Here is a 27,923-nt window from a genome sequence, read left to right as displayed (position 1 = left end):
TCCAATACCAATAGTAAATACACTGTTATGCCATGGTTTTGGTAAGATTTTTTTATTTGTAACAGAAAGAAGTGTGCCCCAATGTTGGACTTATTTGATCAAAAATACAGTAAAACACTAATCTTTTGTAAAATAACATTCCAATTTTTTTTTCTTTTTATTATATATTTTAACTTGTGATCAAAGCTGATTTTTCATTAATCCAGCATCATTACTCCAGTCTTCAGTGTCACATGATTTCCTTCAGAAATCATTCTAATATGATGATTTGCTGCTCAAGAAAACATTTATGATTATCATCAATGTTGAAAACAGTTTGGGTGAAACTGTGATACATTTTTGTAGGTTTCTTTGATGAACAAAAAGTTCAAATGAAGAACATTTGAAGGAGAAATCCTTTGTAATATTATAAAATAAATATATTTATTGTCACTTTGGATCGGTTTAATGCATCATTGACAGTATCAGTTCGTCATGAATCTTCAACATTAATTTCTAGCAACGAATTCCCTATTAGATAATTTTCACGCTGTAATCTAGTAACAGGGAAACTGAAAATTAAATGTTTTGCTAGAGAAAAGGATAGAACTTAATGTGCTTGCCTTTAAGATGAATTTATGTATTACATTTAATTTGATTTAATGAGCCTTTATCTACATTGCGCACTTTTTCATGTTGTTTACTAGGAAAGAGTCAACCTTCCTGAGAAATGTTTGAGTTAAATGACACTTTCACGTCTGAGTGTAGATATCTTTGTCTCAATGTAGCTCATCATGTTGCTCATTCGTCTTTGCTGTCCTTTATCGTCACTGTCTATCGGCAAATCTGTGTTCTTCCTGAGGCCCAGCTGGGCTCTGAAGGCCTTGCAGAAGATGAAGTATATAAGTGGATCCAAACAAGCATTTAGCACTGATAATAGGACAGTCAGCTCCTTCAGGATGTAGAATGCTTGGGCTGTGCAGAGTTTCATCTGAGGTTTGATAAATGCATAAGGCAGGCGCACCAAATGATAGGGCACAAAGCACACACAAAAAACAACCACTAGAACTAGCATGTTGCGCTTAGACTTTCTGAACTTATGGTTGCTGGATGTGGTCTGTGTGGACAACTGAGCTTTTCGGACCTTTTGCAGAGTCCCCCAGTAAAGAGCAACCAGAGACACCAGCACAAAAATGAAGATCACCATGGACACACTGTGAGTGATTTTGTAGGCCAAACTGAGCTGAGGACTGTGTAAAGCCTCACAGCCAATTTTCTCTGTGTTTTCAACAGTACCCCATGAAGTCAGGAGAAAGAGGATCAAGTAGACGGAAGACATGGCTAACAGCGAAAGCCAAGTAGCTGCAGAAATGTGACGGGCGGTGCGAACCGTCTGCAGAGCATGTGTCTCCAATGGCCGGACAATCTTTAGGTACCTGAGGCAAAAGATCATTTATTTTTATTTAATATGTGTTCATGCTTGGAATTATGCAAAGTAATACACTCACATTTATTTGTAATGGTTTTGAAATAAGTCACTTTTACTCACCAAGACTGCATTTAATTGATTTAAAGGTGCAGTGAGTGAATTTTAGCGACATCTAGTGGTGAGGTTTTGAATTGCAATAACTCGACGCTCACCCCTGCCGTTCAAAGCACACAGAGAAGCTATGGTGTAAGAGAGAGCAGAGTAGCTAGCTCTCTGTAGAGCAGTTTGTCCGTTTAGGGCTACTGTTGAAACATGACAGCACAAAATGATGACTTCACTGTAAGGGGACCCGCGGTGTATGGAAATAGAAATGGCTCATTCTAAGGTAATAAAATAATGGAACGGTTCATTATGTAAGGTCACCACAGAAAACATAGTTGTGTATATTATATTGCATTTCTGTCAATAGATTCTCATAAATACTACATACTGCACCTTTAAAACACATTAAAAAGTAATGTTGTGAAATATTATTACAATTGAAATTAACTGTTTTCTATTTGAATATATTAAAATATAATCTATTCCTGTGATCAAAGCTGAATTTTCAGCATCATTACTCCAGTCTTCAGTGTCCCATGGTCCTTCAGAAAGTAATATTATATGCTGATATGTTGACCCCAGGAAACATTCATTATTATTATCCGTGTTGAAAAAAGTTGTTGATTTAATATTTATCTAAAAACTGTGATAGGCTACCAATACAAATTGGGGTAAGTAATAATAATAATAGTCATATGCAGCAAGGGCACATTAAATTAAATATTCATCATATTAAAAAATATTTCTATTTAAAACAATACTGTTATTAAGAATTTTCTATACATCAAAGAATCCTAAAAAATGTACCATTATTTCCACAAAAAACTGTTCAATTCTGATAATAATGAAAACCATTATTAATAATTACGTACCGGTAATAATTGATGATAACTGAGCACCAAACATTTTAACAATGCATTACAATAGAAAACAGTTACTTTTTTTATTTGCAATAATATTTCTGTTCCTAGTTAGTTTCACTGGCTGTTTATTTGTTTGCACAAACCTGTTTCTGTTCTCCTATACATTCCCTGTGTAGCCTATTTAAGCCTCGAGTTTTTTCTGTTCAGTGTTGAAAGTGGTTGTGTTCTCTATTCTCCTGCTTTCTCCTGAGTGTTCCTTGTTTATGTTAAACACTGTTATTGTTCTCTGTTAACTCAGGGCCGGCGTTTGCTATAGACGATCTAGACGGTTGCCTAGGGTGACAATTGTGTTGGGGGCACGGGTGCCCTCTAGTGTTGCCCTTAGGCTTACTTCCAATTAGTCAAAGAATTAGAACAAGCAAAATAAAACGTCTCAGTTACTAATGTAACTTCTAGGGATGCACCGAAATAAAAATTCTTGGCCGAAACCGAAAACCGAAAAAGAGGAAACCAAGGCCGAAAACCGAAACACTGAAATAAATTATGCCAATTATTAGTAATTCTTACCAATAGTAAGCATTGCATTTATTGCTATGACTGTGTAAATTTACTAAAAATCAAGTTATTACAATTGCATGAATTACAAATAAAGTTTCAAATAATAAATCAATTACAAATTATGCATAACTCTATTTAGCACATTGCAACAATGCACAGTATAAAATAAAATTCAAACTAAAATGTTTAACTTGACCTCACTCATGTGTAGCCTACAATAAATAATAGGCTATACAAGCCTACTAGCCTGCAGAAAGGTACAGACATTTAATTAAGTAATCAAATATAAAATTACTGCATATTTAACTGTTGAAATTAAAGATTAATACTTATGAAACAAAAGCTATTTAATCAAGAGCAGCGATGAATTTTCTTATCTTTTGTTTGACATGAAACAGCGTAAAGGCTACTGCCCCTTTAAGACATAATCAACGGATATGTGTCGTCTTTCTGGACTGTATAAAGTTCTCTTAAGGCATATTCAGACTATGTCTGCTTTTATACTCCTCAAGATGGACATGTTGACATACTTTTTGTGTGAGTTTGTCCGTTTAAGCGCAAGACTTGAAAGAGAACTCAATATTTGCGTGCTGTGAGACGAGTGCACGCTTTTGGATGATATCACTGAGACAGATCTTCTCACAGCGTATACGAGCTCATTCGCGTCTTCTGGCTCTACATCCGAGTGATGATGGAGAACATGACTGGTCATATTCGGACATATGGCAGTACTCGCATGCATTGAACAAAGTTTACAAAGAGAGACCGTTTTGCCAGTTTTTCTTTTATTATCGCTGTTGTTTTAGTGTATCACAGAGGAGCCATAAACGTTACGTGTATTCATCAACAGAAACATAAACAAAGCATTATTTTCAAGTTACAACCCATATTAAAGATGCATCATCAAATATGAGATGAACCACATACGTCCCCACCGCAGACATATCGCTTTAGACAATCAGATCTCAATCAGATCCCTAGTTCAGTAGTCAGGGCACTGATCAAGGCATAAGTCAATGGGCTGACTTAGTGGAAGAGAAAATAAACCCCTGGAAGCCAACCATGGTGGGCCTAAAAGATGGTAATGAGGGAAATCCTTAAAAATAGCCTGGATATAACTGCCGTTATAGTAGGGTCTATCATATAACTATGTATGATAATGTAGCCAGACAGATTCTAGATTATATGGAAAGTATACCAGCTTTTAAAGAAGGAATCTCCAATTTATAAAATCTGATAAACGATCTGACGAGGGCAAAGTAAAAAAGCAACTTTGAGTGAAAGGTGATTTAGGCTCACGGCTGTAGTAGTTCAAATGGGGCTCCTTTCATAGCCTGTAAGACTGTGGAGAGCTCCCATACAGAAACTGAAGGGAGGCGAGGCGGGTTAAGCCTTCTGGCCCCTTTAAGGAATCGCACTAAGTTCGCATTTCCTCAGGGACTGCCCAGTCACTTGGATATGATATGCTGCTATGGCTCCCACATATACTTAAAATGTGTGGCGGGGGAACGGCTGGCGTACATCCGCTCTTTAAGGAAAATAAGCACGTCTGTCATCTCACACGACTGCGGGTTCAGGTTTTGTGCATTACACCAGTCGGAGAAGACTGACCTTTTCATAGCATAGAGCCAACTGGTTGCGGGGGCTCTAGCCTCGGAAATAGTATTTCAGGAAGATTTCCGGGTACCTGTTGATAGGCCATACATGAAGGGTCCACAGATCGGGTCTGGGATGCCAGATCTTCCCTTTCGCCTGCGTGAGGAGGTCTTTCCTCAGCGGTCTTGGCCATGGAGATGTGTCTAGTATCTGAGTCAGTTCTGAGAACCATATCTGATCTTTCCACAGCGGGGCTACTAAAAGTACCACACATTCATTGTGACCGGAGGCATAAAAGCATACAGCGCATGTCTGAGTATTGTCTTCTGCGGCGAACAGGTTTACCTTCGCCTTTCCATACTCCATATTAGCTGAATCATTTGTGGGTGAAGCGACCACTCCCCTGGGGGAATATTACCTCTGGATAACATATCTGGGCCCTGTTTCGGGATTCCTGGCACATGAGCTGCTCTCAGCAAGCTCAGGTTACGCCTTGCCCATAAAATGAGATTTTTCATCATGGAATGCAGTTTGATCTCAGGCCGCCCTGGCAATTTATGTAATACCTTACTGCCATGTTGTCCATTCAGACCAGAATGTAGTGTCCCTGTAAATACGGGAGGAAACCTCTCAGCGCTAAAATGACAACTTTCCTCTAGACAGTTTATGTGCAGCTCTTTCTCCAACAATGCCCAGAGGCCGGAGAGTGGCTTGCCCTGGCAAAGGGCATCCCGAACCTAGGTTGGATGCATCTGTCGAGACTAATTTCCATCTCGTGACTGTGCCCATATTCACACCCGATTGCTACCAGTCGGTTGCTTTCCAAGGAGCCAGAGCCTTGATGCAGCTGTGGTTCACTTTTATGCATAGCCAGCCCAGCTTAATCAGCATTGGAGGGGGTGCATGTGCAATATACCCAGTTCAAGCACTGCTGATGCTGAGGCCATATGACTTAACATCCTCTGAAACTCTTGTTTAAGTGTAAGTGCCAGCCTTGAACAACGCTCCTTCTAGGCTCTGAATGGTGAGTGCCCACTCTGGCGTAAGTCACGCTTTCATTTGTATTGAGTCTATACATGTTCCCAAAATAATCTGGGTTTTAGATAGTGCACTCTTCTCTGTATTGATCCTGAGACCCAACCATTCTAGATGGTTAAGGAGCCAGGATTTGTAACCAGCTAATCTTCGCAGTAGCTAAGAATACGCACTTCCTTTACTCTCAGGGGAGCTAGAGCTACGTCTATGCACTTTGTAAAAGTGTGGGGCACCAGAGATAGACCAAATGGCAGGACTGTGTACTGATAAGCTTGCCCCTCGAAGGCAAATCTCAAGAATGGCCTGTGATGGCGTGCTATCCACTGTGAAGAACCAATCCGATTTGTGAGAGGATTTATTTCATTGGCAGCATTCTGAACAAGCACTTCATGAGTGCTTTGTTCAGATGTCTGAGATCTAGGATGGGTCTGAGACCGCCATCCTTTTTCAGAATGAGAAAATAGCGGCTGTAGAAGCATCGACGCTGGCCCTGATGTTTGTGGTGGCTTGCGTCAAAGCTGTAGGCTCAGAGACAGAGACCGGCCACACTTCCAGATACAGCTTGAGAAGGGCTGTCATCATCCTCTTCCTCCTCCATTTGCGGTCCACCGAAGGAGACAGAACAGGACGTTGCTAGAGAGGGGTGCTGGTCTTCCTGGATGAACAGGGCTGCAGTGTCATCTGCAGTTGCCTTGGGAGAGTGCAGGAAGGGTATGATCTCGGCCAAGACACGATGTGCATATGTTGTGGCGATCTCCACCAAGAAGAGGGCCTCTGTAAGAGGCTGTGGCGAGGTAGTCGAGCGAGAGATGTGGGAGGAGCGAGACCGGTATGTGATTAAAGATGAACATCACCTGCGAGGCACACCTGTCTCAAGTTCTCTCTCGAAGGCATATAAGCACGAGTGACACAAGTGAAGGACGAGAGAGGACCAGGCCTGGAATTTGTTATGTTTTGTTTACGTTTCATTATGTGTGCATGCGGCAGTCATCTGTGAGGGGCTGCCCGCATTACTTTCGTTTTGTTTATTTATTTAATTAAAGTTTTTTAAAAGTTTGTTGGTTCCCCTTCTTCCCATAACAATGAACTATGTTACAGAGGCATTTGAAACAACGCACTCGTTCTGAGAAACAAACACAGATAGCAGAAAAGGATGTAACGCCGGATAGCGCAGCTGGATTGTCGGACGGCATAAGGCAGAGTCTGAATCCGACCTGTCTGCATGAGGTTCCGTTGAGGGCTGTTTAACGGTGGCTTCAAGGTCCAGAGATCAGCGAAGGTGAGTCGAAGGAGATTAAATCTGATTCCTATGGCTAGACACATCCTTTTATAGACTCGTTACACAAATTCAGGCGGGCTATTTAGGTGGGAGCTCAGGTAGTCATCTCATTGGTCCTCTCGTTTAGCCTCCTCGCCATAGGTTCCTGCAGTTGCCGCAGCACAACCAATCAGCCTGTTTACACACTGTTGTATCTGCTGTGCAGCTGCACTGCATTTTACATGAATAAATTATTAAGGATAAAATGCCCCTCAGACACACGTCTAATTACGTGTCAACCTGATAATTAGATTGAATTGATGGTGATTATTGGCGATCATTTCCGGGGTGCGGGGCATAGGTCAGGCAGGTGCTCATCACTGGAGCGTACATTAAAGGCCGCCACAAATGGCACCTTAAACCCTTGCGGTCTTCCTCTGAGTCCGCACTTTCACAACGTAATGCGGCTTTGATTTTCCTCTGCTCCCGAACTTGCGGGCTCAGCTGAAATGTGTATCGAGGGTGCATATCAGCCGTAAAAGGGGTGCTCACGGGCACCCTTCTTTAAGCTTAAATGAAGAATGGGACACCCTACGGTTTTGTGGACTTAACGGACACGCGCACGCAGTGCCAATTGTAAGTCCACAAGACTGAATGTGCACATGAAGTGTGCCATTTGGGACAGGGCCAAAAATTAAGCGGTCTAAACCCTTGGGTGCACAGGGATGGAAAAGAGAAAGGAAGAAGCTCAAAATATAGCCCAGTATAGAGGTAAGACTTCTCATCTCAGCCATTAAGGTGTCCATTACAATGGCAGTGTCTACTTATTAACTAATATTGGATGTTTCATTGCTGTCATTAAAATAAGTGTATGTAAGATTGTGGCCAAAACTGGTACTGCAATCACTTTCAAATGACTGTAGAGTGTTGTCTCCCCCTCCCCCTCCCCCCTGACTCGAGGTTGCCAGATGGGCTGCAGGATCCAGCAGGATCCAGGAACGTTTGTAGCTGCAGCTGTGGTAACTAGAGCAGAGCTGGCAACCCGGATGCAGAAACACTGCTGACTTTGTGATTGGTCTATCGACCAATCACAAAGTCTATCGACCAATCACAAAATCTATCAACCAATCACAAAGTCAGCATCGTTTCTGCATCGCTGATCTCTGGACCTTGAAGCCACTGTCGAACAGCCCTCAGCGGAACCTCATGCAGACAGGTCGGACTCAGACTCTGCCTTAAGCCGCCATTTTGTAGTGGAGGGCGGAGCTTTAGGCCAAAACACGTCAACATCAACATCAGTTGAGGGCTGCAACAACAACTTTCAAATGACAATATCCTGGCCGGACTACTGTTTGTCAGTGATATAAGTATCTGAAATGAACATGATTTCTTAATGTCTAGTGACATATCAGGGCCATTTTATGATTAATTGTAATACATTTCTTACATACAGTTCCTTTAAGCTATCACTAGCTAGCTAACGTTAGTTAGTTTTCCACATATTACTACGTATTACAAACATAACTTCACTGACAATAACCTACATGGATGTAATTAAAATGTGAAAAGACCAGTACGTTATGTGGATAACGTATCGTATGCATGCTATAGTGAATAGAAATGCCAGGATATTGTCATTTAAAAGTTGTTGTTGCAGCCCTCAACTGATGTTGATGTTGACATGTTAGGCTTGTTTGAGATGAGCAAAATCTGCGCAGAACCGATCACCGGTGATCAGCGCGAGATGCATGCCGGTTAGAAATGTGTCCGAGGGCGGTCCGCCTTGCTCTGATGTCATGCTGATGTATGTCAAAAATCTCTCGCGATGGCGAGGCGGACGTGTCAGATTCTGCACTCGAGCGCAGTTGCTCTCCACTGACTGCGCTGAACAAAAGCATGATGGGAAACGACTTGCTGACGACACAGTTTTAAAATCAAATATTTAAAAAAAAGAACTATACATCACAGTTGTTTAAACCAATAAGCATTAAACTCTGATATCATATTTTTATGTGAATAAATTATGTGTGAATATTCTTAAACTCTCAGAGAGTGCAATCTCTCTGTTGGTTATGTGATTGTTGTCATATTAATAAAAATATATAAAAACATGTATGTAATTAAAGTAAAAATGCTTGATAAACAGGTCTTTCGAATGGAAATAAATAACAAAAACTTTGGGTGTCTTGTTCATAATCTTTATGTTCATATAAAAGCAACAGAACTTAAATTACATCCAGTTTATCAGCAACAGAGCGCACGAGTGTGAATCCCGCGATATCCGCAACTGATCTCGAAGGTGTCTGATCCACTACGAGAAGAGAGAACTGTCCGGCTTGCCTTCTTTTTTTTCACTCCTCCCCTCACTGCAGCCGCCTAATCTCGCCTTTATTTCAGGCGAGGCAAGGCGCATCTCAAACAAGCCTGTTGTGTTTTGGCCTGAAGCTCCGCCCTCCACCTATCTACCAATCATGAAGTCAGTAGTGTTTGAGGATCCGGATTGCCAGCTCTGCTCTAACTACCACAACTCCTTCTACAAATGTTCCTGCTGGATCCTGCAGCCTATCTGGCAACCTCGAGTCAGGGGGAGGGAGAAAGACGATAGTAATTGCAGTACCAGTTTTGGCTAGCCTGACAAGCCAGACCCACATCAAGATGTTTGGTCTGGAAACTCACCATTGACGGCTCAATCCGAGGGGCGGGATAAGTCTTTCAAACTTTCAAAGTGTATTGAGAGTTGCTAGACGACACTCGTGGCAAATTAGATTTGCTGCCACTAGGGTTTTGCTAAGTTTTGGTCACATACACTCTTATACAATCTTACATACACTTCCTTTAAGTGTCCTTACTGGTGCTTAAGAGCAACAGTTTATGGAGTTAATATTTGTTAAATATCCTTGAACATTCTATATAATTTGTGTATGGGCAATTTATTAGTTGATCCTTCAAGTCATAATTTGCTTGATTAGTGTAAAAAACAAAACAAGAAAAACTCTACAGAAGTTTTAGGGTCAGCCCTGCTCTAACTCTTTTGTTGTGCACTTCATACAGCCACAGATCATGATCATTTTCATTTTACTGTTTTTTCTGTATTTTTTAATCAAATGAATGCAGCCTTGGTGAACGCAAGATATTTCTTTAAAAAAGATTCCAAAAATCATAATTATTCCAAACTTTGTGTAGTGTAGGTGTTGCATACCACAAGTGTTAGTATGTGTGCCATACCTGTTTGCAGCAATAAAGTCCATGAAGAGAATGCTTGCATACATGTTTATATAGAAGGCTGTTGCTCCAAAGCTGCAGTAAATATTACGCATTATCTCTGAACTGCTGGCATAGTTAGCAATGCGCAAAGGTAAACAAAGGCATAGGAAGAAGTCAGATGCAGCTAGGTTCTTCATGTAGACCGTGACGCTGGACTGGGTGCACTGATGAGCGCAGAAATACACACGCATCGTGATGCAATTCAGCACGAGACTGACAAGGAACACAAGCGAGTATGCTAATATGAACACAGGGTGAGCTGGGATCTTTGAAAATTCACAGGACGCATTTGCTTCTGAGCGAGTCGTGTTTGCTTCTGTGAAGTTATCCAGGGCAGAGGCGAAGCTGGTTAGTGGAACTGCAGTTGTAAGAATTTCTGAGACTGCTGACTCCATCTAGATGCACAAGAGAGACGGATTAGTCACCAGATAGACCTGTTTAGCAAATGTAAAGACATTTACATTCAATTCAGGGAGGAATTTATTCATCTTCAAAGTGCGAATTATTCAATTTTTATTATTCAATATATTGCTTTTTGGTGAGACAATGATTATTTTAAACCATTAAATATTTAAAGGCCCACTGAAGTGCCCTGTCCAGTCCCTATCTGTTATAATAATAATAATAAAACAGGAAGACAGAGCGGTACATATCGAACAGCTCCTCCCCTATTTTAAAATAGCCAACAGCATTACGTCCATTGAGCTCGGAAAAGCCATATTTTACATTTTTTGGCAGCCAGTCTAATAGGTTCCCATTTTTGATTTAATATGAAACTGTTACTGAAGCAAAACAGTGAGCATAATAATGCTGAGAATGTGTTTGAAAATTGAAGAGTCTGTCTCCTCCATATTGCTTTAAAATATAGCAATCTTTGCAGAATTCAAAGTCACGCAATACCAATACCAGAATACCAACTCACGCAAACTTGTTCACAAAATGACTATAAGGTGAATGGGACATAATGCATTATATATAGGGTTGTGGCAGGGGAGGCGTGGTTTTGCGGGATCGGCAGAGGGAGAGAGGAGGCGGAGCCGAGCGGGGCGTAAGTGGGTTAAGTGCAAATGAATAACACCTGTCTCTGATTGCAGTAGTTGGCGTGGAGAGCCACAGCAGAGGGAGACGAGGGAGAGAGAGATCTGGACTGGGACTGTGTGGGGCTGCTGGAGGACGACAACGAACAGAGCTGTTATTGAAAAGTTGAAAGAGAGTTTTGAATGTTTGAGCTGAACGCCAACGTGCGTACTTTGTGTTTGATAAAGAGAAATAAAGTTACCAGTCCCAGTCACGCCGACCCCGCCTTCTTCCTTACATCCTTGACCCGAACCACACTGGTGCCGAAACCCGGGAGGAAGAAGTGTGCACGCCGCCATGGAAACTCCATCCCGCCACCCACTTGCGGACCTAGTGCAATTGCTCGCGGGCCTCCACCAGGAGACGCATCAAGATCTGCGGGCCGTCAGGGAGGAGCAGCAAAAAAGATTTGAGGCGCTCCTCCAGGCCCAGCATGAGGACGGGTCGGCCGGACACCGGAACAGCACCGCCAGCGGTTCCGGACACTGGCGCTCGAAGAGTCCGGCCGGCCCTTCATCTTCGCGCACCAGCTCCGGGACTCGTGCCGCAAGTGGCTGATGGCCGGAGAATGCGACGCCGAGGAGATCATCGATCGCGTGGTGCTGGAGCAGTTCGTCGCGCGGCTTCCGAGGAAGACCGCGCAGTGGGTCCAGTGCCACCGCCCGGCGTCGCTGGACCAGGCCATCCAGTTGGCGGAAGACCAGATGGTGGCGTGCCACGGGGTCGGCGAGCCCTTGCCAGCGGCTTCTCTCTCTCTCTCTTCTCTCTCTCTCTCCCCTCCTAACCCCGCCCCGTCTCTCTCTAAACCTGTCCCCGCTCCCAGGTCCAGAGCTGGAGTGCCGCCCCGGCCAGCACCGAGGTGGAGAACGGGGTCCGCGGCCGAGACAGCGGCGAGGTGGGGGAAGAACGGAGGTGGGAGGATAGCGGTTGCGCAGGCGGGCGAGGTGGATTCGGGACCGCCGGGGGCAGTTCCAGGGGAACCGAGCGCAATGGGTCCGCCCATCTTCTCAGAGCGCAATGACTTTCCCTTGGAACAGTCCCAGGACGAGACGCTCAAAAATGCCTTTGCTCAGGTCCGTTCCATCGACGGCCACCGCGTCCACCCTGAACAACCGCTCTCCTATCCGTACTTCTCAGTAATAAATAACCGCTTGTATCGGGTGGTCCAAGACACCCAGTCAAAGCAAGATACAACGCAATTGTTAATACCAAAAAGCCGCCGGGAAATGCTTTTCCAGACGGCTCATTCCAATCCAATGGCGGGGCATTTAGGTCAAACGGCCACATTAAACCGTCTCATGGCCCGATTCTTTTGGCCGGGCATTCACGAGAATGTACGCCGGTGGTGTGCGTCTTGTCGGGAATGTCAGTTGGTGAACCCACCGGCCACCCCAAAAGCACCGTTGTGCCCTCTCCCATTAATGCAGGCCCCCTTCGAAAGAATTGGTATGGACCTCATCGGGCCATTGGAACGGTCCGCACGGGGGCATCGCTTTGCGTTGGTGCTCGTTGACTACGCAACGCGATATCCCGAAGCAGTTCCTCTCCGCACGATTTCGGCGAAAAGTGTGGCGAGCGCTCTGTTTTCATTAATCTCCCGGGTGGGAATCCCGAAAGAGATTCTCACCGATCAAGGCACGGCGTTTATGTCACGGACGATCCGCGAACTATACGAATTATTGGGCATTAAGGCGATCCGTACCAGCGTCTATCACCCACAGACAGATGGTCTGGTGGAACGTTTTAATCGCACGTTAAAAACCATGATTCGTAAGTTCGTTCACGAAGACGCCAAGAATTGGGATAAATGGCTTGAGCCTCTGTTGTTCGCTGTTCGCGAGGTCCCCCAAGCCTCCACGGGGTTTTCCCCCTTCGAGCTGCTCTATGGGCGCCAGCCGCGGGGGGTGCTGGACGTCCTTAGAGAGGCTTGGGAGGACGGGCCTTCAGCGAGTAAGAACGAAATTCAGTATGTCCTGGACCTAAGAGCAAAACTCCACACTTTGGGGCGGCTATCCATGGAGAATTTGCTCCAGGCTCAGGACAGACAGAAACAGCTCTACAACAGAGGTGCGAAGCTGCGACAATTTTCACAGGGAGATAAAGTGCTTGTATTGCTGCCCACGTCCAGCTCGAAATTACTCGCAAAGTGGCAAGGACCCTTTGTGGTCACGCGGCGAGTTGGAGAACTCAACTATGAGGTGAGCCGGTCGGATAGGGACGGGGCACGTCAAATATACCACCTCAACCTCTTAAAAAAATGGTCAGAGGCGGAGTCAGTGATGCTAGCGACGGTAGTGGGCGGGGAAGAGGATCTCGGGCCGGAGGCGGTCCAAAAGCCTCATTCTCTCGCTCTGGCCTCGGGGGGGGGATCACCTCTCATCCTCGCAGCTCACTGACGTGAAACAGCTACAGGCCGAGTTTGCCGACGTGTTCTCGCCCCTACCGGGGCGGACCGACCTCATCCAACACCACGTTGAGACGGAGCCGGGCGTGGTGGTTCGCAGTCGGCCATATAGACTACTGGAATATAAAAAGAAGGTAGTACAGGACGAATTAGAGGCGATGCTGGACATGGGGGTAATAGAAGAATCTAACAGTGATTGGGCGAGCCCGATAGTTTTGGTGCCCAAAACGGACGGCTCCGTGCGATTCTGTGTAGATTATCGGAAAGTCAACGCGGTGTCAAAGTTCGATGCGTATCCAATGCCAAGGGTGGACGAATTGCTTGATCGGCTAGGGACCGCTCGTTTTTATTCGACGCTGGACTTAACGAAGGGATATTGGCAGATCCCCTTGTCGCCAATGTCTAAAGAAAAGACCGCTTTTACCACGCCATTCGGATTGCACCAATTTGTCACGCTTCCGTTCGGGTTGTTCGGGGCCCCCGCAACCTTCCAGCGACTGATGGACAGGATTCTCCGGCCGCACGCTGCATATGCCGCTGCCTATCTAGATGACATTATCATCTACAGTACGGACTGGCAGCGCCATATGCAGCATCTGCGTGCTGTACTGAAGTCGCTGAGGAGGGCGGGGCTAACCGCCAACCCGAAGAAGTGTGCGATTGGGCGGGTAGAAGTAAAGTATCTGGGCTTCCACTTGGGTCATGGGCAGGTGCGTCCCCAAATTGATAAGACAGCGGCAGTTGCGACTTCTCCGAGACCCAAGACCAAAAAGGAGGTTAGACAGTTCCTGGGGCTAGCGGGATATTATAGACGGTTTGTGCCTAATTATTCGGACCTCGCTAGCCCGCTGACTGATCTAACTAAAAAAGAGGTACCAGATACGGTTCAGTGGACGGAGCGGTGCCAGCAGGCTTTTACCCAGATAAAGGCTGCTCTGTGTGGTGGTCCGCTCTTACAGGCTCCTAATTTTTCTCTCCCTTTTATTCTGCAGACCGACGCGTCGGACAGGGGGTTGGGCGCCGTCCTGTCCCAGGAGGTGGAGGGTGAGGAACGGCCGGTGCTGTACATCAGTCGTAAGCTCTCTAAGAGGGAGGCGGTGTACAGCACCATAGAAAAAGAATGTTTAGCCATCAGGTGGGCCGTCCTCACCCTTCGCTACTACCTCCTGGGGCGGGAGTTCACCCTCTGTTCGGACCACGCCCCTCTGCAGTGGCTCCACCGCATGAAGGATACCAACGCGCGGATCACCCGGTGGTATCTAGCTTTACAGCCTTTTAAATTCAAGGTGGTCCACAGGCCGGGTGCTCAGATGGCTGTGGCTGACTTCCTCTCCCGGAGGGGGGGGGGGAGGCTGCAGGCCGGACGGCTCCCCGGCCTGAGTCGGGCGGTGGGGGTATGTGGCAGGGGAGGCGTGGTTTTGCAGGATCGGCAGAGGGAGAGAGGAGGCGGAGCCGAGCGGGGCGTAAGTGGGTTAAGTGCAAATGAATAACACCTGTCTCTGATTGCAGTAGTTGGCGTGGAGAGACGGCTTAAAAGCCACAGCAGAGGGAGACGAGGGAGAGAGAGATCTGGACTGGGACTGTGTGGGGCTGCTGGAGGACGACAACGAACAGAGCTGTTATTGAAAAGTTGAAAGAGAGTTTTGAATGTTTGAGCTGAACGCCAACGTGCGTACTTTGTGTTTGATAAAGAGAAATAAAGTTACCAGTCCCAGTCACGCCGACCCCGCCTTCTTCCTTACATCCTTGACCCGAACCACAAGGGTATTGGGAGCAATTCAGTCTGTGTAAGTATATGAAGCCTTGTTGTACGTTATTGTCACATAAACCGCCGCAGTGCGCACAGTCTACTCCAGTCCAGAGATACAAGAGCACAGAGCGGATCATATGATTGCATTTGATTAGACAGAAAAGTGAAGAATGATGTCATCAAAATCATTGATCCATTGAAGCATTAGAGAGAGACCATACGTTTTGAATGCTTATATCTTCTCAATGAAAATTGTTTCATTGTTTTGGAGCACATTAGCTTATAACCTTAAGCCAACCATTAAAAATGTTCTGTGTAAATTCTTAGGCTGTCACAGAAATTGTCGGTGCAAAATGATTGGTATGTAAGGACAAAATAAATATAGCAAAACTTTAAAGGAGTAGTTCAGTTTAAACTGAAAATTACCCCATTGTTTACTCACCCTCAAGTCATCATAGGTGTATATTATGACATTCTTCTTTCTGATTAACACAATCAGAGTTATATTAATAAATATCCTAACTCTTCCAAGCTTTATAATGGAAGTGACGGGGCTCAATGAGTTTGAAGCTCAACAAAGAGCATCCATCCATCATAAACGTACTCCAAACGGCTCCAGGGGTTAATAGTGGCCTTCTGAAGCGAAGAGATGTTTTAAATATATCCATACTTTGGCGTTTTGGCAAGCAAATGGTACGCAGTTTTTCGGGTGCATATGATACACACTTTAATTGCGTATTATATTCACAACCCCCTCCACCCTCAACCAACCCAAGAGTGTGTCATATACCATTAAGTGCGTAATATAAAATCGCACGCGATTTGGCAGAGGCTGTGATTATTGGATGCGCAGCTTCTCAGAGCAGCACGGCTGTGATAGTAAACACTGCTCCACAAACCAGAGGGCGCTATAGCTATAGCCATCCATGTGGAAATCACTATAGATGTACATCATACTATCGGTGAGCTGAATAAACATTAAAACGCTTTGATTAAACATGACTAAATGCTTCTGATGTTTGAAGAGATGTTTAACGCATGTTGCTTTTTCAAATGTACGTTATGCGAATGTTGAACATATTAATCCGGATGTTGACAGCTAACAGTTCAGCAGAGGAGGCGAAGAAGAAAAAGGGGGCGTTCTAGTCTGCGAAAACGGTAACCCCCACCAGCACGATAATGCCCATTTGTAGCCGCAGTTGGATGATTGGATCACAGAGCCATCCTACACTGAGAAACTGCACATAAAAGTGCACAGTTTGATAAAATCACGATAAGATATATTATAAAAATAATAATAATAGGAACTTATTGCAAAGAAAAAAGTAACTTTTTTTCTATTTTGAAGGTGCCCCTATAGAGCTAGAAATATGACAAAATGATCTGAATTTGAATTGTATAAATCTGAATTATTGACAAGTGTAATCTAACAGAATTGAATATTATGTTGCATTTTACATAGTACTGAATTTAAATTGTTTTAATGTTGAATATAGACCCTTTGAAATTGGACACATCTGAAATGTTTTTATGTCGAAATTGTATAGACATGTATTTTCAAACAGCAGATATTTTGTTCTGAATTAATAGACTGTAAATATTTCGTTTTTGAAAATACAGATTCAAGATTTCAGATGAAGAAGAAATTCAGATCATCAAATTCATTATTCTAAAATTCAGTTCATCAAATTCATTATTCTAAAATTCAGATCATCAAATTCAATGTACTAAAATTCAGATCATCAAATTTAATGTTCTAAAATTCAGATCATCAAATTCAATATTCTAAAATTCAGATCATCAAATTCAATATTCTAAAATTCAGATCATCAAATTCAATGTTCTAAAATTCAGATCATCAAATTCAATATTCTAAAATTCAGATCATCAGATTCAATATTCTAAAATTCAGATCATCAAATTCAATATTCTAAAATTCAGATCATCAAATTCAATATTCTAAAATTCAGATCATCAAATTCAATGTTCTAAAATTCAGATCATCAAATTCATTATTCTAAAATTCAGATCATCAAATTCAATGTTCTAAAATTCAGATCATCAAATTCAATATTCTAAAATTCAGATCATCAAATTCAATATTCTAAAATTCAGATCATCAAATTCAATGTTCTAAAATTCAGATCATCAAATTCAATATTCTAAAATTCAGATCATCAAATTCAATATTCTAAAATTCAGATCATCAAATTCAATATTCTAAAATTCAGATCATCAGATTCAATATTCTAAAATTCAGATCATCAAATTCAATATTCTAAAATTCAGATCATCAAATTCAATATTCTAAAATTCAGATCATCAAATTCAATGTTCTAAAATTCAGATCATCAAATTCATTATTCTAAAATTCAGATCATCAAATTCAATGTTCTAAAATTCAGATCATCAAATTCAATATTCTAAAATTCAGATCATCAAATTCAATATTCTAAAATTCAGATCATCAAATTCAATATTCTAAAATTCAGATCATCAAATTCAATATTCTAAAATTCTGATCAGAAATTCAGATCTTACAGAAAGTAGGCCAGAGGTCATCTCATCATCAGGGAAGAGTAAAGGATGTCAGAAAAATCCAACAGAGCACCATCTGATCATTTCATTTCCTATTTGTAATGGAATAAAGAGAAGATCAAACAGCCCTTTTACACTTTTTAGTTTTTTTTTAGATGAATGCATGGAAAATGAGATTTCGGCTACAAATCGCTGATTAGTGAAGAAAATCTAAGCATTTGACGTCATCTGTCGTTCTCCATGGTTGAATCCAAAATCGCCCCTAAACCCTCACTATACCCTACTTTAGTCCACTAATACATGCAGTTAACTTGAACGAGTGAATGAATGTAGATCTGAAAAGTTTTCTTTCGGGGGTGGGGGGTGAAGTTGTTAACAACAATAATAGGAAATGTTCTAATGTGGTGTGACCTACTTTTTAACAGTCTATGGCAGGGCTATTCAAATCTTACTCTGGAGGGCCAATGCACTGCAGAGTTTAGCACCTACCCTGATCAAACACACCCACCTGTGATTTTCTAATGATCCTGGAGACATTTATTAGCATGTTCAGGTGTGCTTGATTAAGGTTGGAGCTAAACTCTGCACTGCATTGGGCCTCCAGGGTAAGATTTGAATAGCCCTGGTCTATAGCGTGACATTCACAGATCACTGTAGCCCTCAGTTCAAGCAAACGGCAGCACAGCGCTCATGACATGAACCAATAACCTCCGCTTTACAGCACGAGAGAAATCATGAATGAACACACAGGGCTGTCTGTAAGGGCTCCACATTATCTTTATCTGGGACAAATGAAAGAGGGTTTTACTTTCCCGACCGGACAAATAAAACATTAAAATAACCAGATAATAATTGTTTTATCATTATAGTCAATGTAAACGTTACTGATAATGGAGTGTATCTCTGGTAAAGTCGCGTTGAGGCTCGCGCTGCCTGTCTCTTTGTGAGACATTCGTGGGGAAAGAAAAACAAGTGAGAAGCAATATAAATGGAGCTGTTTTGCTGAACATTATCACGATTTCAAATACATTGCAATCGTGAATTGTGTAGCATAATTTATTATTAGGTACTTACATTTTAGACACTACGATTTCACACACAAATTTTGAAACTTGTGACAATGCCCAGCGCTATAGTGTAAATGTTTTTTACTTGAAGCAAATTCTACCTTAGATATGTATTTGAGGGTATAGGGGGTGATTTCAGATTCAGCCCAGGTCTGTTCAATAGTAGTCTTATAGCAGGAGAAGACTACCGCTTCTTAAACTGTACAGGGCAGGTCCTAGATCAGGCAACTTTTCTGTGCAACTTAACGCGTTTCACAGAAAAAAATGTTTATCTGATATATAAAATATTAATCAGCACCCGGCCTGTCTTATTTAATTGTGTGGTAAACCACACGAAAAATGAGGAATCTAGCCGAAATCTCTTTTTCCGTGCATTAATCTAAAATAAACAAAAAAGTATAAAAGGGCTGTTTGATCTTCTCTTTATTCCATTACAAATAGGAAATGAAATGATCAGATAGTGCTCTGTTGGATTTTTCTGACATCCTTTACTCTTCCCTGATGATTACCTCTGGCCTACTTTCTGTATGATCTGAATTTTAGAATATTGAATTTGATGATCTGAATTTCTTCTTTATCTGAAATCTTGAATCTGTATTTTCAAAAACTTAATATTTACAGTCTATTAATTCAGAACAAAATATCTGCTGCTTGAAAATACATGTCTATACAATTTCAACATAAAAATATTTCAGATGTGTTCAATTTCAAAGGTTCTATTTTCAACATTAAAAAAAAAATCAAATTTAGTACTATGTAAAATGCAACATAATATTTAATTTTGTTAGATTAGATTTATAATTCAGTCAATAATTCAGATTTATACACTTCAAATGCAGATCATTTTGTCATATTTCTAGCTCCATAGTGCCCTAGAATGAAAAATTGAATTAACCTTGCCATAGTGAAATAATAAGAGTTCAGTACATGGACATCACATACTGTGAGGCTCAAACACCATTGCCTCCTACTTCTTATGTAAATCTCGTAAATCAAAAAACACCACGGAAAAATAAGTGATTCTTAACATAAACCCAACCGTGACGCAAGCATTGGGGATAATTTTTATCCACGCCCACAACATTTGCATCTGTCCAAACATGTTCATTGTCAGGCGGAAATGACAGAGCCGAATCATCAGGTAAACAAGCTGCTCGCATGGACGCACTTCATGTTCCAGGCTGTGCAAGAGACGTGAGGAATTTTCTTCCCTTCCCACAGATAAAAAATGTCAACAGTCATAGTTGATGTTTATAATCCGATACCACAACAATTTATTACAAGATTGTTCGTTTGTTCGGCCCATTTCAAGCAAACTTCGCTCAGCATCTTAAACTGAAGAAAGTTGCAATTACAACTGTATTCCTGCAAGCAGTAAGTAGCGATTTATTGACTGTTTAAACAATTTCAGATTAAATTGAAAGTTTCGGAGAGACAGCACTGTCTAGATAACACAAGATGCTAGTACAGTAACAATAGGAAACTCCAAGTACCATACCAAACCAAATAGTGTGTCTAATGACAAAGGGAAATATTATTTTGTATTTCAAAATATATACGTAAGAGTGACACCTCTCTTGTCTCTGTGCGTGCACTTAATCTCTCTGACGCGCGGTGACGATCTGATAGCATTTAGCTTAGCCCACTAAGCCCAGTTAATTTACTATTGTACCAAACACAGATGCGAAGTTAGAAGCGACCAAACACCTCCACGTTTTCCCTATTTAAATACAGTTACACGAATAGCTGAACGATCAAGTATGATGATATAAAATAAAATGTGATGTTTTTCTAAGCGGATTAAAAAGGAGAACTATAATGTATGGCGGAATAGCACTTCTGAGAGTACTTCGACTTGGCACAGTCAAAAAAGTCACGCCTGAAACATCCTTCCTCACATCTCCCTCTCACTCCTATTACAGAAATGAGAATGAACTGGACTTAGTGGGCTAAGCTAAGAGCTATCAAAATGTCACCGCGCGTCAGAGCAATTAAGTACATGCACTGAGACGAGAGAGGTATGTATCAACTTGTTTTAGTTAAGGAAATAACACGTAGTTTAATATGAAAAAGCGGCAGAGTGTCCCTTTAAAGACAGCCAAATATAGCTCAGCAGATAAACAGATAAGGGGCTCTTGCTATTATCCTGATAAAAATCTTATCGCTGTGAAATATGCAACACAACAGCTAAAGACATCCGTCTGCACGTGCACCCTGATCAGTTTTCAAAATCAGTGTTTATTTACACCAAACTTGCAGTGTAAATGAATAGCATCTTTCAAACGTGATTTGCACGTAGTGCAAAGAAAAAATACCTTTTTTTGTTGCTATTTATACTTAGTGCAAATAGCATCTATATTGCAACTTACACTTACTGTGCAGATAGCTGCTGCCTGTAAAAATAGTGCGATAGCATCCTGTGTGACAGCCCCTAAGTATAAGTCTGCTACTTTCAATGTAAAATTGCTAAAGCCTGCTAAAAAGTTGTTCAACAATATCACTAGATGCTATCCCACACTGATTGTTATATTCATTATACCATATTCGCATATGTTTGCTTCTCTCTATGCGCACATATTATTACCTGAATTCACAATAAAGCTTTATTTACCTAGTTGTCGGTTTAAAATTCTGGCGCCGTATTCACAAAACATTTTATCTTACCACTAAGAGATCAGCTAATTGTGAGACTAACATGTCTGCATCTCGTGAGTTTGCAGAATTCAAGCAAAAATTATGTTTTATAATCGAAGTTTGTGAAGAGCACAGTCAAATGGTCTATATAATCAGCATGAGAGAGAGAGCCGACTCACCAAGCTACCGCCACCGTTTTCTGCATCCCTCCTCCACCTCCCCGTTCCTCACTCACGGCCTGCAATGCGGGGCAGAACTCTGGGTTTGGGATAAATTCCAAGCTCTGAGCCCTCGATCCCCTCGGATTGTGCGCCTAATATGCTTATATTTTTTTACTCTTTTCAATTATTTTTACATGTAAACTTGTAAAAACAACTGCCACAGGTAATCTGACATTATTATTATTATTTTTTACTAAAGATAATCCTACATTTATTTAGCGAAGAAATCTAGACGCACCCTAGCGGCAGCGAATCTAATCTGCCCGCGAGTGTCGTCTAGCAACTATAGCAAATATATGTGGAAAGGAAATACAGTTCTGAGATGTAAACGCCAAACTCTGGTCGGGCCAATCACATTGTGTATAGAGTCAGTGGGCGGGGCTTAACATGATGACGGTCGAGTTGCAAGCGCTTCTTCTAGTAAACACAGAAGCTGGCGAACGGCGGTCTTTCGAATCAGAGTTTTGCTGACCGGATACGCCTTGCAGAGTGAGTTTGAAAGACAGCCGTTTATCCCGCCCCTCGGATTGAGCCTTGTCAATGGTGAGTTTCCAGACCAAACATCTTGATGTGGGTCTGGCTTGTCAGGCTATTTATTATCACTATTGCCTCAATAATGCATAGTGTCTTTGGGTGGATTGCGGCAACAGCCATTAGGATTGTTTGGTGATTTGGTCTCAGTGATTTAGAAGTCCTCTTGACTACTTCTAGCATTTCATTGATTTAGGAGCTAGTTTTAGTGATAAAATGCTTTGTCAAATATTCTTAGATCTGAAGTTTAGGAGTCCTTAAATTAGTACTGACATGCCAGTTATTTTAGAGTTTCTCCTAAATTGGCAAGTTAGGAGCTACTTTTAGCCTTAAGATGTTTTGTGAATACGGCCCCAGATCTATAACTTCACATGACAAAAAAAAAAAAAAAACATAAGAGAAAGCTTTGTTATGATGTTGGCTATATTTTCATGTAAAATGATCACTCAGAGAGAAAGTTAGAAGTGGAAACCCTTACGAAACAAAAATATATTGCAGTATATTGGAAAATATCCTGCAATGCAATACATTAGGCAATATATTCACATATATGGGATTTAATATTTATATTTTCCAATATATTGCAATATATTGAAAGCAGCAATCATTTGTATATTTTGCAATATATTACATGAATATATAACAATCCCATCAATATATTATTCCATAAATTAAAATATGTTTCAAGTAATATATTGGTAAATATATTTTCCTTCTGTAAGGGAAAGTTTTTCTTAGATTTTTTTTTCACATCCTCTGTCTGGTTAGCAAACCACAAGACGGATATTCCCTTTTCAGTCAGGGATGATTGGCCTAATCTGACCATTATCCGCCAGTCAAAATCAATCACCATGCAGGAAATGTGTGATCCATTTAACTGTTAAAAACGCCACATGTACAGTATTTAAATGTATCGAAAATAGCTCCTTGTTGCAAATAATAATAATAATAATAATAAAAAAAGCTGCAGCAACAATGATAATGTTGCTAAATTTGGTTACAAAATCCCTAAGGCCATCCATGAAGTAGGTCATTAGATGCAAACAATAATAATTATATCAACTATTTTGTTGCTAAATCAGACTTCATTTCCGTCGTTGTCTTGCAGTGCTGAGAGCTGCATAATGTGCCTATTGTCAAGTTCAATGACTGATAAAAGCTCTCTCTTTTACTAAGGTCAGGTCTGTTCACAGGGGCCACTGTTCTTTTCTGCGCCACAAATGTTGATGCTGACACTGTCAACGACAATGCTGACACTTACGTATAATCCAAAGCATTTAACAAAGTTTTCCATTAGCAGTCCAATGTATTAGTACATATCAGGGAAAGTAATCAATTATTCAAAATAGGAGAAGATTTTGTTGAAGGAAGGACAAAAAAAGCATTGTAATGGATTCGAATTTACTCAAGGCTAAATGACTTCTTGTCACTTTTTTGTTTGACAGTTTTTGTACCACATAACGCAACATGGTAAATGGATGCCAACATACTTATAAGTAACATATAAGTTGTGTCATTGTAATTACACGTAATACAGGATGTATATATTTAAAACGTTAAGAAGTTTCCATCATAATTCGTGAGTAGACATAGCTAAATGCTATGTCAAATACAGACATAAGGTTTTACTTAAAAATGAATGCATGTTATAAAAAAGATGCAATGTACTTGTGCATCAAGAAATCACCTAACTTTCCATCAAACTAAGCCAATTACATGTTTATGATAGAACTTTAATTACAATTAACAAAATAGCTAATCATATTTAACTTACTTGAAATCCACTTGTACCCAGGTTGTCCAGTGAGCTTTGATCTATGTTTCATCCTTTTCATTCACTTCCTTCATAACGTCCTTCTATAGCATGTAAAGAGGAAATTGGTGTTTGTATGCGTGTGCGAGAATCTGAAAGCATGAGAAAATGCAAAACCAGGTGGTTAGAGTGTGACATGGTGAGACAATTTTGTGGTGATGCAGGAGATATTGAAGATAGATTACAGTGTCTGTTGCCGGACTAAACTTTGTACTGTAATGATATTTTTAAAAATGTTTGTCATTTGCAAGTCAAAGTTATTTGGTTACTATAGTTTTCTTAGCCACATCCCAACAAAACGCATGCTGTACAGTACTTTAAAACTGAAACTGCTGGAGGGTTTTGTTTTAGAGGGGTTCGCCTTTTTGAGGTTGTTATGTTATTGTGATTTTTATTACCAAAAGGGATCAGTTATTCGTTTTATGAGTCATCAGTTTTGTTGTTGCCAGTGGCAACACTGTTGTATGTTCTCACTATGCAAATAATTTGCTGTATAGCTGTGGGGCACCTTGAATAATTAATTCATGTCAATAATAAGCTACTGTCTCAGAATCAACCTAACAAATACCTTCACACTGAATAATGTTCACTAAAATGGCAAGAACTGGCTAAAATTCCAATCTTTTTACAAATTTCGAGACAGTTTTATTAATACAGTGTGTCAGTGGCATTGCTTAGAGGTCTAATAACTTTTATTGTATACATATTTTCATGCTGATTTGCTGCTATCTAGTGGAGTCTCTTTGATACTACATTCCTTCAACAGAGCTACAGTACTTTACTGTAGCATAAAATAAACCTAGCATGACCTTTTAAATTGTGATTGTGACCTGGGCGATCAGGGGCCCTTAACTGATACCATGAAAGCTGGGGTCAGCCCCTCTCCAAATCTTTATTCTTCCCTTAGGAAAAAGTAGTTTATTCAAGCATGCTATCTATCGCGTGCTGTGACAGAAAAACAGGAAGATCCAATAGTGAGTATGAAAAGTTGTTTATTACTCTCAGTTTTAACAGTGACAAAGCACAGAAAAGTTCAGAGATGCAAAGAACAGGTCCAGTCCAGTATGGGCAATGGTGGCAGGTGGAAGATCCGCCGACACCGTGACACAGGGAAGCAACGGGCACACTAAACCAGAGGAATCCAAGGATCTGGAACGAAGAGGAAACTCCTACGAGGAAAAACACAGACAAACAAGAACCCACTGGACAACTGCAACAATATTACAACAAGGGTGAGTGACACGTGTTACCACATTAACTTTAGTGTTACCACATTAACTTTATAACTAGTGTACACAGTTTGTATTAACACAATAACCATAACGCGTTGTTCATTATAAATATGGGATTATGAATTATATTGAGAACGTCATACATAGAAAGCATACTGTAATGTAAGTTAGCTGCATTCATCGTGAAGCTTTTCAAGCTACACTTACTACTTCTGGAGGAGCAGCAGGAAAAGTGCCTAAATTTTATTGAGGAGCAGCTTCTTAGCAAAACCTGCTTTATACTGACCCTCGGTTATAAAGCAGTCTGGTTAGAAATTATTTGCGCTGCGCAAACTTGAAGGCATTGAACAGCACAATCGCTTAGACACCATTCTGCTTCAGCATATCCACAATGGCGGACTGTGATGAGCTCGCTCAGGGCGGGTCTGTGTTGAAACGCTGCTGTCAGTTATCAATCGTGGAAGGGGCGTGTGTGGCGTCACATGGTCGAACGGCTTGAATTGAGACAGGAGAAAACATATAAGGAGATAAAAAAGGATGGTTGTGTACATGCACTGCCAACACACATTTCCGTTCAAACAACTTGTAAAAGTGCATGTACCATTATATGACCCCTTTAAAATTGCACTTAAGTAAGGGAGAGCAGGGGACAACCTAACGCTTTTTGGCTTTCTCAGTTTGTCTAAATCCACTTGGGGCTTAAGCCGGGTGCACACTGTGCGATTTTGCCCACGATTTGGCCGTCTGGGACAAATTTAGCAAATCCTAAAAGATTCCTCAGATCCTAGGCTAAAATCTGACGTCTTTGGTCGTTAGTCTGTCATGTTCACCGGCAGCCGATTAATGAGCGCTGCGATCAAATTTGACCTCAGACGAAATTCTGGCAGTGTCAGAAGATTTGGCACACAATACTGCAGTGTGACTTCTCCTACGACGACAGTCAAATATCTCTGTTTTTCAAGAGAAACTATGACCAAAACGAGTACTAGAGATTTCTTTATAGCCAGCATTTCAGTCCCGCGTGTAATGCAGCTCATTGCCACTGAACGCGTCATTCATTGATGATATAAAACTCCGGGTGAGTTTTCTTGCGCGTCCGTTTTTAGCACGCCTTCACTATCGTGCAGTCTGACATTAATGTCAACTGAGATCTTACAGTGTGACATGGCGATCATGTTCGTAGTCTGACAAGGGACATTCGCAAAAGATTTTGAAAAATCGCAGTGTGCAGGACCCACTTGGGGTTTAGAGTATTTATTTTTCCCCACATTCATTTCACACGTCTAGTACAATTATGTGGTTTTGTTTTATTAATACAGTGTATACTTTTCCCCTGAAAGAATGGAAGTGAAATGTGACAACATGCCCCTTAGGTGGGGTACAAACATGATTAAATTACAGATTAAAATGTTATCTGATCTAATAAAAAAATATATATACAAAGCAAACTAAAATATTTTGTCAATAAAATATAATTAGTCACTTTTTAAAATAATGGCATTTTTAATTTTTTGTTTTGTTTTTTGAATTTGACAACAAACACATCGCTAAATACAGCTGTACAGCATTGTTAAAATCATAATAATAACAAATAATTTCTGACCATTGACTCTCAGTTATTATTCACCCTTTTCTCATGGTTTCTCTTGACCGTAGTTCTAATAGGGGCTCGTTGTAATGCAGTGTTACAACGTGATTTAAACTGCATGGTTTATATCAGCATTGAAGTGTTAAATAACAGATATAACAATAAAATAATATCAGATTTGTCTTATTTTAAATAAACACAAAACTTTTGCTATGGTTAAATAAATGTTTTAATTTTGCCACAATTTTTTCCTCTGAATAATGTTGACATGGCAATTAGTAAATACACTAAGTTACGTCATCCTGATATGTGTGTAAAGTTTTAAACCATGCGTGTTACAACTAAAAACTTAAACCTATAACACCACACCAGCAGAGGGAGCCCTCCCCTGAGTACTGACAGTGTGCCACTTCCTCTGCTTCTACTCTCATTTACTGTTTGAGCTGTATTTAGAAAGAGGCCGTGTGTTTGTTCATTGCGAAGTATTGCCAGTTCTGCTGCCTTACCAAGCGGTTCCAAAAGTTTCCTGACTGTTTGCCTGTGTACGATTCTGCCTCTTTCCTGACTTATGTTTGTTGGATCTTCCTTTTGCTTGGGTATCCTTGTTTGGACTGATAACTAGTGGTGGCGAAATTAAGCTTCATGAAGCTTTGAAGCTTTCCAGCCTGATGTGTTGAAAAGTGGTTCATTTCTTGAGGCTTCGAATGCAAAAATTGATTTTATTTATATATATATATATATATATATATATATATATATATATATATATATATATATATATATATATATATATATATATATATATAAAATCAATGTTTGCATTGACCAGCAGGTCTCTCTCTCTCTCTCTCTCTCTCTCTCTCTCTCTCTCTCTCTCTCTCTCTCTCTCTCTATATATATATATATATATATATATATATATATATATATATATATATATATATATATATATATTTAGGCAAATTATTAGGCAAATTAGTATTT

General features: G+C 41.0%; 1 protein-coding gene across 1 annotated transcript; it reads right to left on the bottom strand.

Moving 5' to 3' along the window:
- Window positions 1-207: 207 nt before the first annotated feature.
- Window positions 208-24,148, bottom strand: LOC137085041 (P2Y purinoceptor 14-like). Its single transcript, XM_067451593.1, has 3 exons — window positions 24,081-24,148; window positions 10,046-10,479; window positions 208-1,415 (listed from the first exon to the last, which is right to left on the bottom strand). Exons 2-3 carry the CDS (start codon window positions 10,477-10,479, stop codon window positions 719-721), a joined length of 1,131 nt encoding a protein of 376 aa, XP_067307694.1. The 5' UTR covers window positions 24,081-24,148; the 3' UTR covers window positions 208-718.
- Window positions 24,149-27,923: the final 3,775 nt, after the last annotated feature.

This window comes from Pseudorasbora parva, chromosome 8, assembly GCF_024679245.1.
Source record: "Pseudorasbora parva isolate DD20220531a chromosome 8, ASM2467924v1, whole genome shotgun sequence".
In the NCBI taxonomy this organism is placed as follows: Eukaryota; Metazoa; Chordata; class Actinopteri; order Cypriniformes; family Gobionidae; genus Pseudorasbora; species Pseudorasbora parva.
This window is presented reverse-complemented; position numbering and strand designations above follow the sequence as displayed.